Genomic DNA, 17,761 nt, shown 5'->3' with positions numbered 1-17,761 from the left:
CATCCGCTTGACATTGCATGGAATGCCATTCCTTCGGTGGCAGGACTACTAATAGTCGCAGTTGCAGACGCATTTTGCACTTCAGCGACGTACACTGTAGCTCGATTCGACAATAGATGAGCCGGCTTCCATACGTGTCGACCAACATCATACAAGTAGGGGCACGGACGCGACGGCGGTCAGCAGAACTATAGGCCAGTCGCAACTGTGGCACAGCAGGAAAGGATCTGAGACATTCTTTGATGGTATAGCATTGCTCACAACAACTAGAAACAGTGGAAAAGAATCATGGTTGGGTATAGGGGAATACAATTCTGACCGATAAAGAAGTCCTTGTTCGAAACAGGAGCATGCGAAACGGTCTTCCTCAAGCCAACCCAGGACCATTGTTGAAGATGCTCGACCGCCGATCAGCGACGTACTCCTTACAATAACATCGTTGACGTACTCGACGGATCTCCAGTACGAATACTTGAGGTCAATGCAGACCCTGACAGCGTTTCCAGTACGGGGCTTGTTGTCCTGGAGATCATATCTCGAGTCGGACACAGGACCAAAGTTCAAAGTGCTCGACCGCCCATCGGCGACGTACTCTTTGCAACAATGTCGCTGACGTACTCAACGGCGCCTCCCAGTTCGAGTACTTGAAGTCAACGCATACCCTGACGGCCATCCAGTCCAGGGCGTGGTGTCCTGAGACGTCTTCGAGATGTGATCTGCTTTGGGTGCGAAGGAAAGAGCAGGTAGGCTTTGCGGACTCGGCAAAAGCTTTATAGAAAAGCACTTGCGGTGTACTAATGCACTCCCATTTTGCGTCGCTGTTTGTCTATCTAGGCTGACGTGACGAGATCATGGTAGCGAACCGTACGCAGCTACAAGTGCAAGTGCAAAACTTCACTGTCACGTACACGGTTGGTGTCCTGAGGACCAATAAAGCCGCCTCGCCCCTGATGTCCACGCTTTTTTCTTCTCTGTCATAGAGTCGTATACAGTATGATCGTTAACTACACATCTAGTGAACTGTGAACAATGGATTCACCCGAGCCATCATGGATGCGATCGAAGCGTCGAACATCCATTCATGATCGAAGCAGCAGCAAAGCCAAGCGTACACGAACTGATGACCCTGCTTCATCATCGGGTGATGGACACAAAAGCGGTAGCACCACTCTTCACGCTACAGGCATCACGGATCAATGCCCTATCAATACTCAAAGAGAGCAGGCAAGACTGTAAGAGCAAATTCAGAAGGAGGAGCGGGATCGCCGTGCCTCAATTCTGTCAACTCAAGCACGTCCTTCGGAGCCTGCAAAAAGTCCTCCCGCCCCCTTACTGACCAAATCCTCCCAAGCGTCGATCCTGCCATTCCTACCTCAAGCACTTCCCACACAACCGCTCACCGACCTTTTAGACAACGATGCAACCATCGACGACGATGCCACCGTCGCAGAGGATGGTAGCACCACTGATGATGAAGCTGTAACACCTGCCTTCACTGAAAGCTATGCCCAGCTGTCAGGGTCTAGTAGGGCCACCCCAAGGGTTGTGGAGCCACGTCGACGTACAGCACCTCCAGTCGGCTGGTTCAACCCACCCTCATGTCATAGGAGATCAGGCATCGAGGCGAATCCATCAGCTGCTAGAGAGTACCCCCAAACAAGGTGTCCTGTCGGCAGCGTTGGCCGCGAAGAGCGATTGATGTCGATTCACATCCCTCATCTGCTCGTACCCAGCACTAGGCAAGGTCCCGTCTTGCATCACAGCCAAGACAAGTCTGTCGCAAAGCCAGGTCCTGCCAATGCCACCACTCAAATGCACGCCTATAAAGCTGGTTCCAAGCATAACATAATCCCTTCCACGAATCCGCCAAGAAATGGTGAAGCACCTTTCTCGACTCAAACACTGGGCGAAATCCAACTTCGAAACATCGCGATCCTTCCGGCGACGACACCACATCCGTCCCGAAGACGGACCAAATTCATCCCTCCCTTCACTTATACGACCAGCCACTCTGCCGCAACTGAGAAGATCCACCAGCTCGAGCAACAAGCAGAGGAAGACGACGCAGTCATCGACGAGCAATTTGATTTGCTCGAACGTCTACATGAGCAGATGCAGATACTGAGGGAGACGAACGACAATCTTTGGGAGCGCAACAAACAAGCAACGGAACTGAGCCGGCAGGGTTTGGAGGTGGGTAATCAGGGTATCGAGCTGGCGGTGAAGGCTATGAAGTTGAAGACGGAAAGGAGGCGCAAGACTTGGCTGATGTAGGAAAGCACCGAAGTTCTTCGGAAAATCATGTCCAGTGATGTAGATGTACTCCAACCTTAAGCATGACTGTACTTTTGGCGAAGAGGGATAGAACAAAATATCTGTGGCCGACGTCTTTGGCAGGCGCTCGGCAGAGTAACGTCGTTTGAGAAACGATGACAAAACTTTGGCCAGAGCAAGGCCCAAGTAAGGTGCTGTAGTTTCGTCTAAGACCCTGGCAGGAGTCCATAGTACGCTAGCCGAATGTAGTTAGCGCAAAATCAAGTTTCTGACTTCATTTTCACCGCGCGGCGTCCCAATCTTGCTTCCTTGTCGACTGACATCTATCTTCACAACGTATTTGGCAACACTTGAACGTAAACGCGCTTTTTGAGCCTGAATCCGACACAGATCTATGTTTGGAGCCGCAAGCATGGCCTCAAATGCCTCGGCTATGATGTCAATCAGGCGTTGGTATGGAGAGAATCTGATAACGTCGCTTGAACTTGAGAATGCTGAAAGAATACTTCTGGTCGGATACGTTGTCCTCGCTGAGGCTTCGTCGCAATACGCACGATGCAATACGCATGATGCAATGGATGTATCTGACCACGCAAAAGGTGAAAGAGCAAGACTGCACTATCTGTATCTGATTCTCAGCATCACAGGCACGACACGTGCGAACGCGTAGATATGGTAAGAAACCCAAAAAAGATCACACCCCAGAGTTGAACTCAGTGCGATGTCGCAAACTGCTTGACGGAAATCCAGTACGAGCATTTATCGACGCGCTACAGGCTGGTACTCAACGGAAACCAGTACGAGAAATCAAACCAATAAACTAACACCACTGAAAGTTAGTGCTCAACGGAAACCAGTACGAGCAGTAACTGACAGACACCTCAACGGAAAGCAGTACGAGATGTTGGTGTCTTGTGCCAACCTGAAATGTGATTTTTTCGGACAAGAATATGTCCATAGGTCTATTTGTACTTCATTGTCAAAATATCACTACTTCGGGACGTGCCAAGACTTCGGATGCGCACGGCGAAGTCGTCACTTACGTGGACATGCTAAATGTGTTATAGCTACGTACAAGCTTGCACAACACTGCAAACGCTCGACTACCGTAGAGGAGCAAAAAAGATCACACCCCGGACTCGAACCCAGGAACATGTCTCAAATTGCTCGACGGAACACCAGTACGAGCGCTTTGACAAGGCTAGTAGTTACCACTCGACGGCACACCAGTACGAGTAAAGTAAACGACAGCTCGTTGAAGGTGATTTACAACGACAGAGCTCCGAGACGAATACGCCAACCCTCGACGGATCTCCAGTACGAGGTAATCATGTTCTGAGGAGAGGCCAGAATGTGACCTTTTTGAGTAACAATTTTTGTGCCGTCCTATTTATCCATTTGTCAAGCAACATCACTATCAAGGGTCAACTCGGTCCGCCCATTTCGAGAAGCGGGCCGCGTCACTTGATGGTGTCAGTGTTTGAGTCGCAAATCTTGGTCGGTTGATTCACCCACAGACAAGCCGTTCTGCTGTCCTTCGATTGATCTTGGCTGTCGTGCTTAGTACGAGACGACATATTCACTGGCATCGAATACAAGGAATAAACGCCGCTGCGTTGCCAGCTTGGTAGCCTGGTCAGGAAGGCATGCACAAGTAGTCGCAATCACTTGGGCGTTTGCTATATCACTCCTTTCACTTTACACGCTGAAGATCTGCTCCGCCAGCCTGACTAGCGCCATACAATTCCCCACCTAACATCAATCGTCTCCGTCACTGTTATGTTGTGTTGGGCATTGGCTTGTGGTACTCTGCATGATTGCAGAACATATCTTCCCAACCCACAGATATTATCGCTAATACGACGAAGTCTATGGAACCCACAGTCCAAGATGAAACGCCCAGCTTCCAGTCACAACCTCAATGCAGGCGCAAACAAGCAGACTCGAACTACGTCCTCTACGAGAAGCAGGACAGATGATGGTCAGCCGACTCTATGAAGTACGCCGGCGCCAGCGCATACGGGGGAACCAGTGCACCCTTCCAAGAGTCGCAGAGATACCACGCGAGCGCAGGTAACATATGCGGCAAAGGACTCGGATCGAAATAGACCGGAAACACTTCAAAACATCAGACCTTCAGATGGATGTCCACTTCCCGCGGCAAGGCCAACAAGGCGTCGAGCGCAGCTCAGCTTCAGAACGCTCCTCAGTCTCGAGCAACAGCACCTCTCAGAGGAGTCATCGATCTCACAAATGACGATAATGACGAATCAAATGTCCTACCGACCACTAGTCAGCACCTCGCTGCAAACAAAGAACCAGGCCCCAAGAGAACTAAGAATTGGAAGAAGAATGACACTCCAAAATCTGCTGCTGTACAAGAAGCTGAGGCTGCCGTACGTCGACTAGGTGATTTTCGTTCCGCTTTCAGGAGCTTGTTCAGTCCTTTCGCAATTGGTGTTGCTGCCATGGAGAATGCTCCCAGTCTTGGCGTACCGCTAAGTCCTCGGTCCAGTTCTCCGCGTCCCACCTATACTACAGAATCGCATCCCAGCCAAGCGAAGCAGCACTCGAGAAGCTCAGCAGTGCCAAGATCGATTCCTCGACCTCAAGATGCTTCAACAAGCTTGACTCGTTCCGAGCAGGCGACTGATCGCACAAACCCCAGCAGCGCACGAGAGTCAGCTTCGTCCCCTATTTTGCAAGACGTACAGCCAGTGCATATTGAGCAAGACCTTGCGGAGGATGAGGATACCAACTCTGTCGATACCGATGCACTTTCCGAAGCAGCATTTCGAGCGATGTCCACCAATGTTCGACCACGAGTTATGTCAACCAGTGTACTCTATCCCGCTTCAGCTCAGGCCGCCAACGTCGGCTCACTCACCGTCGATGTCGCTGTTCCCACATCGACGCCTGTGAGCAACATCGCGGACAGCAATAACAAGCCCACCTTCGAGCGAGAGAATGATAATGTTATAGCTATCCATGGCGCTTTCGGTGAGGGCTCCACGACAGCTTACAACACGTTCGTTCCCACCGAAGACACGCCACTCGCCCTTGTGGCTCTCCATGACAAGACCAAGACAATCCAGAGGCTTGAGCAGAGGGTTCGCGAGCTTGAAGAAGAAGGTCACCGTAAGGAAGCGAGGATTTGTGCTCAGCAGGCTCGCATTGACGCGGCCGTCAAGAATCTCACAACAATCGGATGACAGTCACAAGCAGGAGCCTAAGTAACATGTTAGTCACAATTGCGTAACAAGCGCATCCATGAGCCAAGGCTGAGATGCTGAACAAAGCGTACACCTACATGATTGCCGCGCAAGGGATAAAAGCAATCGAAGACAGGATCAGTTTGGTCTCGGTTTGAGATCGTACGGAACAGGGTATGGATACATGTTATGATTCATGGGCGAGGCAGAATACCTGGCTTACACGATCTGATGTAGCTTGTGGAAGTTGAAGCAAGAGGCATGTCCCAATTGTCTTCTACGCCCAGGAGGGAAATGTTTGGTTCTAACAGTCGGCGTTGGCGAAATTGGCTCACCTCCAACACCTCTTTGAGGCGGCATATCAAAAATAGAGTCCTATACAGCGTTTTAAAACGCCTGCTTTATTTGGTGTGTCACAAGAGTGTATCTGCGACAATCCTGCATATTTCAAGTCTCTTGTACGTGCTTGTATATGCGACTTTTCCGCTTGTGACACGCTGTACGGTCAAGGCTTCTTCCTTCTGCGAGCCTTTGGCTTCGGGGCACGAATTGAGATAATTATCAGTGACTATCCAGTGCTGGAAAGGAACCTCTTAACGCGAAAAGACGCGTCAAGACGGGTCAGTTTCGTGTCGTACCTGAAGATTCGCAGCTTACGGGTCCGTACGAGTACGTACCTTGTATTGTCTACCTGTGCATGCCATTATCTTGTCGTTGAGCCCTCGCCACTGCAAATCGATTGCATCCCGACTGTGACCATCGTAGCAGGTCCTTCCTTCTACATCAGGATCAGCGTTGGATCTGGCCGATAACACACAAGCATTGCCTTGACCCGAGTACAGCGATGGCCAAAGCCCAGAAAAGGCCGCACGGAGACGTGGACACGGAGCAACTTCCAGCGTCGGTTGACTCTGTAAAGAAACAGAAGCCAAGCATCGGTATGTCACCCGCAGTAAGTGGCAATGGTGTATAATATTGACTGTCATCACCAAGCTACCAGGAAGTTGTAAATGTGTTCGTCGGTCCTAACCGCCAATAGTTCTCCATGCACAAACAGATCTTGTGCGACAGGTCCCCGTACTTCGAGAAAGTCTCCAGCGAACGCTGGATCAATGGTCAGCCCGAAACTGAGCTCGCGGATGCTCATCCAGGCGCGTTCGAGGTTGTCGCAGACTGGATCTACAGTGTCACTTGCCCACGAGGATAACCAAAGGCTACTTGAAGAAGGTGCCTCAAGCCTGCTTCCCATGGGCGTTCATGCTCGATGTCTACAAGCTTGCCGAAGCAGCTTCAGCCTTGCTTGTGGAAGCGACGGCCATCGATGAGCAGAAGTAGGCCCATCATTGCGGATGTAGCCCACCACGCTCCAGCTCATGTCGCCAAGCGCAACTTCGGGCACCTCGAATCGAACAGCAGACCCAGCATGGTTCAAATGGCCATTGATCTGGGCAGTGGACCAAGGGTAGTTCACAGACACGATATGAGAATTATTCTATCTTTCCATTAAGGAAAACCATCTATGGCTGTCCTGTCAACATCGCCACAGTTTCCACCCTGCTATGTCACAACAAAAGAAAGGTCGGAGCAAGATGGCTCAACGACACACAAAGGAAATTCGTCCTCCGCAGAGGTGTAACCAAAAACAAAAGACCGCCTTGACCCGCTATGTTCACCCTCCTATATCCTGCTTCGACTTCTTTACACCAAACGAGCCTCGTAGTTTCAACATCATACCGTTATGACTGTGAGTTCTTCAACAGCTCCATGAAGTATCGTGTCGTACTCGGCCAATGAGGGCTAGCAAACGCCAATAACGCAAAGTCGGTGATACAGCCCAAGAACACAACCCGAACAACAGTGGTGGAGATGAAAGTGCCTAGTGTCTGTGCACCGAGTAGAGCAGCTGTCCACTTGAGCACGTCAGATGTTTTTGGTGGGGGCGGCGGCACGACGAGAACATTTGTGACATCCGAGCGGGCTGAGATCGAGAACGCGGGGCTTGGGAAGGCAGCCGACATAGGCCCAGGTGTGAGCTGGAAGCGTGTGGTCTTCGCGGTTGGAGGCATTGAGGTAGCCGACGGCAGAGGGGCCTCTATAAGATGCGGCTTAGTGTCGCTCTCGTCTTGTTGTTCCTCCTCCTCTGGAATGTCTTCGTCCGCTTGCTGCGAGGTGATGGCGCCGGTACTCGTATTAATCGTCATGACTTGTTGTAATGATGATCGGGATCTGTTCTGCCTCAGCCTGTCCCATGGATAGCTCTTGGGCTTTGGATCTGTCGGTGTCGTTATGACGGATGCCTGCGCTTGTTGTCGAGTTTGCTGTAGGTCCGTGTAGACATCCTTCGTCGTCAGCGAGACATTCATCGTACTGATATTCGGCACTATTGGGGAGCTCGTTGACCGGCCGCGTAGACAGGGGCCTGCACTCGCCGGACCCATCACCTCCTTGCGGAGAAGTGTTGTCACAGTATTCTTCAGCCCAGATAATTCTGTTTGATAAGACATACTTAATCCACTCATCTCTTGTCGTATTCGTTGCAGCTGAGCTTGGAGGTCCTGGATTTCGTCCATCGCATGGGTCAAGCGTTTCTGGCACGCAAGCTCAGCATTTGGTGCGAGATAGGAGGGAGGAGGAGTCATACCGCCTGTTGTGCTGGCATTGAAAGACATGGGAAGAGCAGTGGGTGTGAGAGGAGTCGCAATCTTGAAGCGGCGTTGCGGCGCTTGCGGCCTCGGCTGGGCCACCACGGTGACAGCACTGTTCATCTTGGAGTCTAATGGGTCTCGCATGACAACGGAGCTCGAAGACGAAGACTTCATGCGAGGGACACATGGGTATTGAAGGCTGTTGTAGTAAAAGTCGTGGATGATTGGCGAACCCCAGCTGGCAACGCTGCTGCTCACCGGCGTGAAGTCATCATCTTCCAGGCGCCATGGTGTGTGCGAGAAGGAGCTTTTGAGAGCCGTCACGAGTTTGTCCTCTTGCAGAACAGTATCGAGCTTGAGTTCAGGCTTGTTACCGAGAATCTCTTCTGGCGCGGCAGGCACTTCAGGTAATGTATGCTCCTGAATCGAGGCAAGAGCTCTCTTCAGGTTAGGAAGCAAGGTTCTCAAGCCCCATTGGCCTATGGCTTCAATCCAGACGTTGAATTGGTGAAAGTGGTCGTCGTTAGCGAGGTCGAACTTGCATATCGGTGACATACAATACGATTGAGCCCCATCAATCCAGTGGTAATTGAGAATCGCTATCTCATTGTCGATTGTGCAAGAGAAAGAGACTGGCAAGTCTGGTCGGTGTCTGTCTGCAGGTGACCAGGCTTTTGCATAAAGCATCTGCAGGCTGCGTGTGCACCATGCTCCAGCAATTGCACATTGGTTGTTTGCAGTCTCAAGCCGTTGCTCCCTCTGACCGAAGGTGCGTTCGAAAACCAGGAATGGGCAGAAGAGCGGAGCGCCTGGTGCAATGTAACCCGTGTCCAAGCGGACTATGGTACCATTTGCAATGAGATGCTGAGGCATCTTGCTAGCCTCTGCGTCTGTCAGGGCACCATGGGAGAAACCACAAGCGAGACCGGGCCTTGGCTTTGATAACTCGTAGAATGGCCCGCTGTAAGTGAGAACACGCTCTGGCAGGGCCTCTCGAGCGAAGGATGGAACCATACATCGTGCGAGCTTGGGTTCGCAATCAATTGATGGAAGAAGGTTCGGTGGGAAAAGTGGTGATGGGACCAAAGCCTCTGCCTTGGATGACCTGTTCCTGGAAGCTCCTCTTCTGGTCGTCGAACTTTCCTACGTCCGCTCGAGAAGCGTCAATCAGGGCGAGCAAGCTTTCAGGCAGTGGATAGCTAGGTGGGCTCTCAACAACACAGATGCGATGTGGTGCCAACACGTCCCTCCTGAATGCCTTCCAGTGTAGGTGTGTGCCATCGTAAGACGAAGAGGGGAGATCAGTGGACGATGTCGACGAAACACTCGTCGCAGTGGTAGAGCCAGAACCAGCGGAACTGCACTGGCCGTTGCTGCTCACGCTGCTATTGGTACTAGGGGAAGCGGTACCAGTGCTGATACTAGGAGAGGGCACAGCTTGCGAAAAGCCGCCAGCGGACATCGTGGCTGTAACCGCTCGTTATGTACAAGGGTCGAAGAATCAACGCAAGATGAAAGAGCAACAACGTACACAAAGAACGACCAGGCTGTACTGCGCGACAGAACGTAAAGTAAAACCTACAGTCAGCACAAGAATCGAGGGAGCGCTTCGACTCATATCTTGTGTCGTGCATTCAAGACCGTGACCTCCATGCTACCTGCACTGGTACGAGTTCAGATAGCAGGTGAACGGTGACTGTGATGGCGGCCGATATGTGCATAGTCGAGCGCTTACTGCCTTCATAATCCGAACGCCTGCTCACGACAAGGACCGGGCTGTTGTATCCACGATGGATGCACGGATTGGCTCTCCATCGCTTCGGTCAGTGTTTCTGTGCCGTATTTCAGTACAGCTTCGGCACCCCACAGACTCGAGCACCGACTAACTGCATTGCGCAAGAAAGAACACGATGATTTGGTATCTGGATGAGAAGGAACGATGCTAAGGAAGTGCTAGTCGTGGGTTCAGAAGGCTGGGAATCAGTGTCCAAATGGAGGTCGGCGGTAAAAAGACGTTGCCAATTCGTCAAGCAGTTCAAAACAGATGTGATCATTGCGCGCTACTGAGCATCTGCCAAGCTTTCCCGTGATTGCTCGTCGTGTAACAACGACCTAAACCCCAAAGCACTCTAGTGCCGTGTGCAGCAGAGTCACGTGTACGCGGGCCGCGGCTGAAGGCTTTGAAACGGTACTGACAATTTAGTTCAACTACAGCACGATCCTTACTTCCCTAACCCGCCAAGTCGAGAAGACCATGGTGCTTTCGACCGCTATGTGACGCCCTGGTCACATGATTCAATCTGTCACTCTTTGAGTTGAAAGCAGTTTCTATAAACAGCTGCTTTAGCTGCTGATCTGTGAGAAAATACTTCTTGCACGAACCTCATTGTCTCCAGTCTTATGCTCCCACACAGGTAAGTCAAACCACACAACTTCGCCGCACTTTGCCGCAGATCGAGACCCGGACCGAGGTTCTCATGCCACAGATCAGAGCTGTTCACTCTTAGCCGGGAACACCTCTTAATGCAGGTCCTGAGATTTCTCTAGATACCTCCTGAGCGTAGTCTCACGGGACAATGCAGAGCAAACTTGTCTACGTTTGTGATAGAGTCTACGAGCTGATGCCAAACGGGAAGCAAGAAATTCAGCCTCCCTTGACCAATCAACGCTACGGGGCGCGCATTTGGAAAGCACTCTTGTTATGCCTGCTTACAATCCTACCGTTGTAGACTACAGCCTTCGAACGGCAGGCAACATGGGACACGGAGGATCATAGCAGACTGTTGATGTTGAGCCATAATACACGGCCGAGTTCTCACTTATACCAACAGATTCGCCGAGATTTCATGTTCACGTGCCAGGTCCGGGATACGAGTACGAGCCTCGAAGGACCTAAAGCATTTCGCATTCATATCGATGGACATTAATATCTTGTCAGTGACGGGAGCTTTTCGCATTTTGCCTGCAACACTACCGATGTTTGAGAGTACCCTTCAGCTTCTGACAAACTGGCCATCTCACCTGACTCAGTGCATCAAGCATGCTCTTCAATACCCTCCAAGCTTGGTTCCACCCGACGATAGACGCCATCCTCGCCAAAGATGTGCCATTCCACTACCGGTGGCGTCTTATCTTGTTCCAACCGTTTGTCATCCTGATATACCTAATCAACACAGTACCAGTGTTATTCTCCAAGCGAGCCACCGAGCTTCAAATCCCCGTTCGCGATGGGCGCAAGCTGCGATCTCTAGTTTACCAGCCTTCCCGACCAAATCAAGCGTTTGTACAGTCTCACAAGGGCTCACGGTCTGCTCCAACTGATGTTGCGCGGTCGACTTTGAGGCCGCTGCATCTGGACATTCACGGCGGCGCTTTCCTCGGTGGTCACCCAGAAGCCAACCATCGATTCTGCGCAGCACTCTCTGACAGAACAGGCGCTGTGGTAGTCTCAACGACATATCGGTTCGCACCTCGCTATCCGTTTCCTGCAGCCATCGACGACATCGATGATGTTGTCGCGTGGCTACTCGAGCATGCAGAAAGCAAGCTCCAGGCTGACCCGAGATGCTTCACCCTCTCCGGATCTTCGGCAGGTGGCAACTTAGCGCTTGCGACGTCTCTGAACAACACATTGGAGGAGAGCAAAGCCAAAGCGGTAGTGACCTTTTACGCTCCTGTATGCTCACCAACACAGACGTGCTTAGTATATGACCCCCAGCATGCTGACACCACACCCTAGATCGATGTCTCGATACCACCTATCCAGAAACCGAAGCCTCCCGACTTCCCGAGCAGAGATCCTTTCTCATTCCTCCTACCACTCTACGACGCTTATGGAGCGTCCGCGCGGCCAGCCCATATCGACGATCCTCGAGCAAGCCCCTGTAAGGCTCGAGCAGATCAGCTCCCCAATAGGATCCTCATGGTCGTGCCTACCATTGATATCCTGCTCGCTGAGCAATTGGAGTTCGCTGAAAGGATCAATCAGGAATGTCGGAGCAGAAGAGAGGATGAGAAGGTTGAGCTGATGATCATGGAGAAGTGCTTTCATGGTTGGCTTGAATGTGAGTGTTGAGTTCTCCTGTGACTGCTTTGGTGTTCAAGAGGGAGTAAGCTAAGTGTGCGATAGTGCCCTCTGCTGTGATTGACGAATCCACACGTGTCAGAGTCTTCGATAGGAGTATAGCCTTCCTTCAAGAGGTTTAGACTGCGCACCGTGGAGGCTGAGGAAGCGCGGCGGTCTTTTCCCAGCATGAGAGCCCTTTGGTTCGCTGCCACACGTTTGTGGCTGGCTGAGCGGTATCGGTCGGGTCAATTTCATTGACAAGCAGTTGATGTGGCTTCGAATGATCGCTGATGCAGAGGGCTTATGTATCATATTATCTCGAGATAGGAATTTCTCACCTCCTTTCTAATGACATTGTGCGACAGTGATTCCCTCCTCACAGTTGCGCTTCGAGTGTAAATGGCCAAGAGAATTGTCGAGGCGTCGGTTGTATGCTAGGATAGGGGCAGGTCCGAAGCGGCACGTTGAGCACAGGAGAGATGAAGTAGTATACCTTGACAACTTCTGGATGCACAGGGACGGAATGCGTGAGTCGGGCCCACGAGATGTCTTCAACTTCGGACATTGTGTATCGACAAGGTCGAACTGGAACAGGCCAGAGTGCCGAGTCGAAGCTGCGCATAACCATAAGCACTGACCCACATGACGAGAAGAAGTCACAGCACGTTGCAGACCTGCGTGTCCCCAAGGCACGAAATGAACACAGATCAGTGGTTCTCCTGACACCACGATAAGGAGTCAGCTTGACCTTTCGCCGCAAGGTTTGAGACCAATACCCAACTCTAGCTAGCAGTATGCCGCACCTGCACATGAATGTACTCCTGCGTGAAAATGTCCTGCCCGCAATCACCAGTATCTCCACCTCTCTGGTCAGTGCATCTCTCCGCTCCGGCATCGTCCACTTCGTGCAATGAGCGCGGTGCAAGTCCTGTTTGTACCTGCCAAAGATCTCATCCTTTCACGGTGTCCGGCAACTGCATGCTAACCTGAGTTGAGCAGGTCCTTCCATGACTTGTTAGCGAATGGTCCTGTTAGTACAATGGTTCGTGCCTTCCATGTCTCTCGTTTGTTCAAGCCTGATAATGATTAACACACACACACCAGCTTGATATATGCATCAATACTTGCAGTCTTGCAGTCCACAGACCAGCAATGTGGCCAGAGCCGCAGTCCGCAATGGTGCACATGCTGCAAATTGGATGTCTCTGAGCTTGCTGTGGTGAGGCAGAAACTGCTGAGTTGGTGGCCACAGTATGAATACGTGGCATGAACCCCGTTGTGGCCAGCCCTGGCAACTCCAGAGTCAACTCTCGAGTCAACTCTGACTGAAGAGTTGGGAGTTGGTTATTATCGCCCAATTCCCTACTCTAGAGTTGGCCTTGGCATACCGGAAGAAATGTCCGGAAGGTATAGTAGGAATGGATACCGGTCTACTTGTACCCGCTAGCTATTTTTGTACTAGTAGAGGCGCCAAGGCTAGTATTGAGTCAACTCTGGAGTTAACCCAAGAGTAGGGAGTTGAGATGTTAGCTACTCTGGAGTTGACTCTGACTCGGGAGTTGCCAGGACTGGTTGTGGCGCCCAGGTGTACGATCCGTTGCTGCTTGCGGACTACCATCACTTTCCTCGAGCTTCCAACGCCCGTTCTGACGCCGGTCCGAGCTGTGACGCTCACTTCACTCTCCTCATCACTTCCACTACATCTTCTACTTCACAGGCAGTATCGCAATGGAAGCCTAAAACGTCTTACTGGAACAGCTCTCATGTGACGTTTTCCTTATGTGCCTCGGGCTTGCAGTAGCTTTCGGAGTGCTTCATCACGCTTTGCAAAGTCCGATGTAGTGGGTAGCCCATATGCCTCTGTCGTCTGCTCAACAACCTTTTCAGCCCATCCGGTTTCTTGCTGAGTCCCCATTGCCAAGGAATCTGTCTCACCAGGCATAAAAGATGAGCATTTGAAAGACTCGCGTCCTGCATCCTGCCAGATATCCTCAATGGTGCCCGAGAGATTTTGGAAGAATGCTCCAAGACCTTTCGTACCTCCACCGTAGTGATATGATTTAAGAGGGCCTGTGACGGCCCATCGCGGTCCAACACTAGCCTCAACTATTGTATCCAGATCCTCGACAGAGACAACTCCCTCGGAGACAAGGTGACATGCCTCACGTAGAAGCACGAAAGCCAGCCGGTTACCGACGAAGCCCGGAACCTCTTTCTTGACCACGACTGGCTTATGGCCAGAACCCAGAGCATCGAAGAAAGATTTCGCATATTCTATCTCCTCGGGTTTGGTTTCGGGCGATCCAACAAGTTCAATCAAGGGCATAAGATGAGGCGGATTGAATGGATGGCACACAAGCAGTCGACTCTTGCAGGTCTCTGGAAGCTCGGCGGCCTGTTTGGAAGCTGGTATACCCGAGGTGGAACTCCATAGGTGCGTTTCTGGCGACACCAGATCAATCACCTGCTTCCAGATAGAAACTTTGAATGCTAGATTTTCTGGGCCCTGCTCTTGTACTATCGCAGCACCGCTGCAAGCCTCTTCCAGAGATGAAGATATTCTGAGTCTTTCGCGAGCTATCAGCGAATCGACAGCGTACGCCGCGTCGTCCGTGTCAAGGTAGCCAGGGAGTATAGACCTGATATGATCGTGGAGGTCGGCCCGAGGATCGTAAATGCTGACCGTGGCCTGTGAGTACTTCAGATACAGCGCAGCGAACGATATGCCGATGGTGCCTGCTCCGATTAGTGTAACGCGAACTGCGGTATCAGTTGGAGCCATGTTGCTGGCGGTGAACAAGGTGTGGTTTCAAGATTAGCTATTCCACGAACATATCAATCATGTTGATGCGGAGGAACATTCGGGCTACTGCCTATTGACTTTGGAGATCAGCTCGCAGTCTTCATGGCCTTTTTGTTACTGCATAAAGCACCGGATGAAATTACTGAATCAAAGACTTCGATGCCTTGGTGTGTCAGTGCTCGATGGCTCGAGTAGTTCCATGATCTTGTGCAGACGAAGCTGTACAAGTCGATCTTGTCGTATTCTCGACCTGCAGCTCGAGATTCTTGATATGTCGAGATATACAATACGGTCATAAGCACGCTTGTGGTCGTTATCGCCAACCCTGGTGAATGCATTGTTGCCAAAAGCATGGCCGAAGATAAGTGCTTTGCAGGCTACGAAGAGCGACCGTATTGATGCTACGCTACGGCTACTCCCTCTGGTCATAAGTCTTTACCCAATCTATACTAGCACAGAGCCCTGATTGGGCAGACTTTGTGACCTAAGGGAGTACGTAGTTGCTTCTACTGCATGCACCAATCATACGAGCAGAGCGACGAGCTCAGCAATTCGGATTGCGTGGCCTCCTGCATCCTCCTAGGCAGAAGCACCCATTTCTATGCTCGTATATGAGGCCTGATCTGCTGTCTCGCAGTAACCAAGCATTCACCTTCTTCTTTCGTGAGCCTCGCACAGGAGCGCAAAGTGAGCCATGGCTGTTACCGCAGAATCCGGCTCATCTTGTCCCCCCGGAATGTTTGAGGCCTCCTACCTACCATTGTGAAGGGTACATCGAACACGACTGTCAGCAACAATCGATGTTCCTCTCAGGTCAACTTTTGCGACTCAAGCCAAGGAAAATCTGCAAAGGAGATCATGACAGATTTGGAGCCACGCAAGGATCCGGGAATCAAGCATGGCTTCCAAAGCAACTTGAGGCTGCCAATATCCGGAGAGTCCACCTCGGAAAATGAGTCTCGTCATTTCACTCATTCTTTGCACGCTGCTCCCGTCGCGCAACCTCCGCTTTTCTCAACTGCATACGAAAAAGTCTTGGCCCATGACGCAGATTGGCTGAGCACAATGGTCGTCGAGGCGCTTGTCGCTGGGGTCTCCGTTCATCATGTCCGGCGAGACGCCAGTGTCGTATCCATGGTCGTTTCTTGCTGTTCGTCGACGATCTCCAAGTCACATCGCCTGCACATCTCGCTATGGAAACATTTGTGCTTGCCACGAAAACTGGTTCCACCGGAAATGTACGCGCGTTGCGGCAAGTTTCGACATTCCTGTTACAGTCGAGGCCTGTTGCGAGGCTAATTTGATTGTTGAGGTAGGTGCGATTATTGACTTTGCATACCGTAGTTGCTCTTGCTTTACGCTTCAAATTGACATCACTTGTGTTTTTCAACGAGATTTTGTCACCAAGTCGTCCCTTCCTCACACAACAAACGGATCTGACCACGCGATCTCATCCTGCCACTCGTTCACCCTCGCACCACATTCCTTGCCCACTCCGGCTGCAATCCAGCAAGTACCGCCTAATACAGCTAGATAAGCACAATACTCCAAGTCGGGCCTAGAAATATTGCCAGTCATGGCATCTGGCATACCATATACACCTAAGCCTGCAACAGACATATTCACACCATATCAGACCGATATTGACCGCCGGCAATGTACAAGAACAAAACCAATGAAAGTGCTTGCACTTGGCCTCGGTAGGACTGGTACGGCATCTCTGCGAGCCGCCCTGAAAGAGTTAGGCTACGACGATACCTACCATATGATGAACGCCAGTGTAGAGAATCCGCCAGATTGTCTTTGCTGGATGGATGCATTTGCAGCAAAATATGAGGGCAAGGGCACATTCGGCCGCAAAGAGTGGGACGCTCTCTTTGGTGATTGCATGGCTGTCTGCGACTGGCCTGCCGTAGCTTTCGCTAAAGAGCTTATTGAAGCATATCCAGAAGCAAAGGTCATCATCACCACGCGAGACGTCGATTCATGGCACGCATCTGTGATGAAGACTGTCAACTGGAGAGCAAATGACCCAGAGTTAAAAGCAGTTGCGAACTTTGACTGGGCAGCTGGCCTTTACTATCCCATGCTGCGAAAATTCTGGGATTATTTCTTCTACGGCGATTTCGAGAACCGAGGCAAAGAGCGTTTCAATGACTACTACAAGGAGATTCGGGAGATGGTGCCAGCCGGTAATCTGCTTGAATATCGAGTCAGCTCAGGATGGCGACCACTGTGCGAATATCTAGGAGATCCTATACCGGAAACACCCTTCCCACGATCCAACGACGCCGAACAATTCGTTGAAAGATGCCGGACACAAAACCGCAAACAGATGATGAACGTTCTATTCCGAGCTATGGTCGTTGGTGTGCCAGTATTGGCTACGTTTCTCTCTGCTACTTTCGCTTTCACACACTGGGCCCCAGCAGCTCTGAACCCGCTGGCTTCTACACCAGTTTCGTGAGCACAGTCAAAAGTCATGGTCAGGCGTTTATTTCAAATTGTCTTATTGCGTCTTTGAGCTTGCGGTGCCAAGGCGTTGATCGGGCAGGGAGGTTTATCAGATGGTTTAGAGACGGGGACGCAGCATCTACGTTTAATGACTTTCCAGAGGACATGGAATAATTGCTACAGTATTGTACAGTAGCGCATCATATAGAGCAGAAGCAGAACAGGTACCCAGCATCTCCGAAACAGTTGCATATATGCATCAAATCACGAATTTTCAGCCTACAGTACATTACTTCTGAGAGCCTTT

At 51.2% G+C, this 17,761-nt stretch overlaps 7 protein-coding genes across 7 annotated transcripts; 4 read left to right on the top strand and 3 right to left on the bottom strand.

Annotated features, from left to right (window-relative positions):
• Positions 1-1,081: 1,081 nt before the first annotated feature.
• Positions 1,082-2,274, top strand: PMZ80_006831 (uncharacterized protein; the record flags this gene model as incomplete). The annotated part of the gene is made up of 2 exons (XM_064875242.1): positions 1,082-1,232; positions 1,352-2,274. 2 exons carry the CDS (start codon positions 1,082-1,084, stop codon positions 2,272-2,274), a joined length of 1,074 nt encoding a protein of 357 aa, XP_064728507.1.
• A 2,144-nt stretch (positions 2,275-4,418) lies between these two features.
• Positions 4,419-5,486, top strand: PMZ80_006830 (uncharacterized protein; the record flags this gene model as incomplete). The annotated part of the gene is made up of 1 exon (XM_064875241.1): positions 4,419-5,486. The coding sequence occupies one exon, from the start codon at positions 4,419-4,421 to the stop codon at positions 5,484-5,486; it is 1,068 nt and encodes a 355-aa protein (XP_064728506.1).
• Positions 5,487-7,222: 1,736 nt separating this feature from the next.
• PMZ80_006829 (uncharacterized protein) lies at positions 7,223-9,004 on the bottom strand (the record flags this gene model as incomplete). The annotated part of the gene is made up of 1 exon (XM_064875240.1): positions 7,223-9,004. One exon carries the CDS (start codon positions 9,002-9,004, stop codon positions 7,223-7,225), a length of 1,782 nt encoding a protein of 593 aa, XP_064728505.1.
• Positions 9,005-9,170: 166 nt separating this feature from the next.
• PMZ80_006828 (uncharacterized protein) lies at positions 9,171-9,593 on the bottom strand (the record flags this gene model as incomplete). Its single annotated transcript, XM_064875239.1, has 1 exon — positions 9,171-9,593. One exon carries the CDS (start codon positions 9,591-9,593, stop codon positions 9,171-9,173), a length of 423 nt encoding a protein of 140 aa, XP_064728504.1.
• Positions 9,594-11,171: 1,578 nt separating this feature from the next.
• Positions 11,172-12,337, top strand: PMZ80_006827 (uncharacterized protein; the record flags this gene model as incomplete). The annotated part of the gene is made up of 3 exons (XM_064875238.1): positions 11,172-11,807; positions 11,871-12,195; positions 12,261-12,337. The coding sequence occupies 3 exons, from the start codon at positions 11,172-11,174 to the stop codon at positions 12,335-12,337; spliced, it is 1,038 nt and encodes a 345-aa protein (XP_064728503.1).
• A 1,637-nt stretch (positions 12,338-13,974) lies between these two features.
• Positions 13,975-14,979, bottom strand: PMZ80_006826 (uncharacterized protein; the record flags this gene model as incomplete). Its single annotated transcript, XM_064875237.1, has 1 exon — positions 13,975-14,979. The coding sequence occupies one exon, from the start codon at positions 14,977-14,979 to the stop codon at positions 13,975-13,977; it is 1,005 nt and encodes a 334-aa protein (XP_064728502.1).
• Positions 14,980-16,576: 1,597 nt separating this feature from the next.
• On the top strand, positions 16,577-17,467 carry PMZ80_006825 (uncharacterized protein; the record flags this gene model as incomplete). The annotated part of the gene is made up of 1 exon (XM_064875236.1): positions 16,577-17,467. One exon carries the CDS (start codon positions 16,577-16,579, stop codon positions 17,465-17,467), a length of 891 nt encoding a protein of 296 aa, XP_064728501.1.
• Between the last annotated feature and the right edge of the window lie 294 nt (positions 17,468-17,761).

Source organism: Knufia obscura (genome assembly GCF_036327395.1).
Source record: "Knufia obscura strain CCFEE 5817 isolate CBS 148926 chromosome Unknown scaffold_8, whole genome shotgun sequence".
NCBI classification, from domain to species: domain Eukaryota; kingdom Fungi; phylum Ascomycota; class Eurotiomycetes; order Chaetothyriales; family Trichomeriaceae; genus Knufia; species Knufia obscura.
Note: the sequence above shows the minus strand (reverse complement) of the source record. Positions and strands in the feature narration are given on the sequence as shown.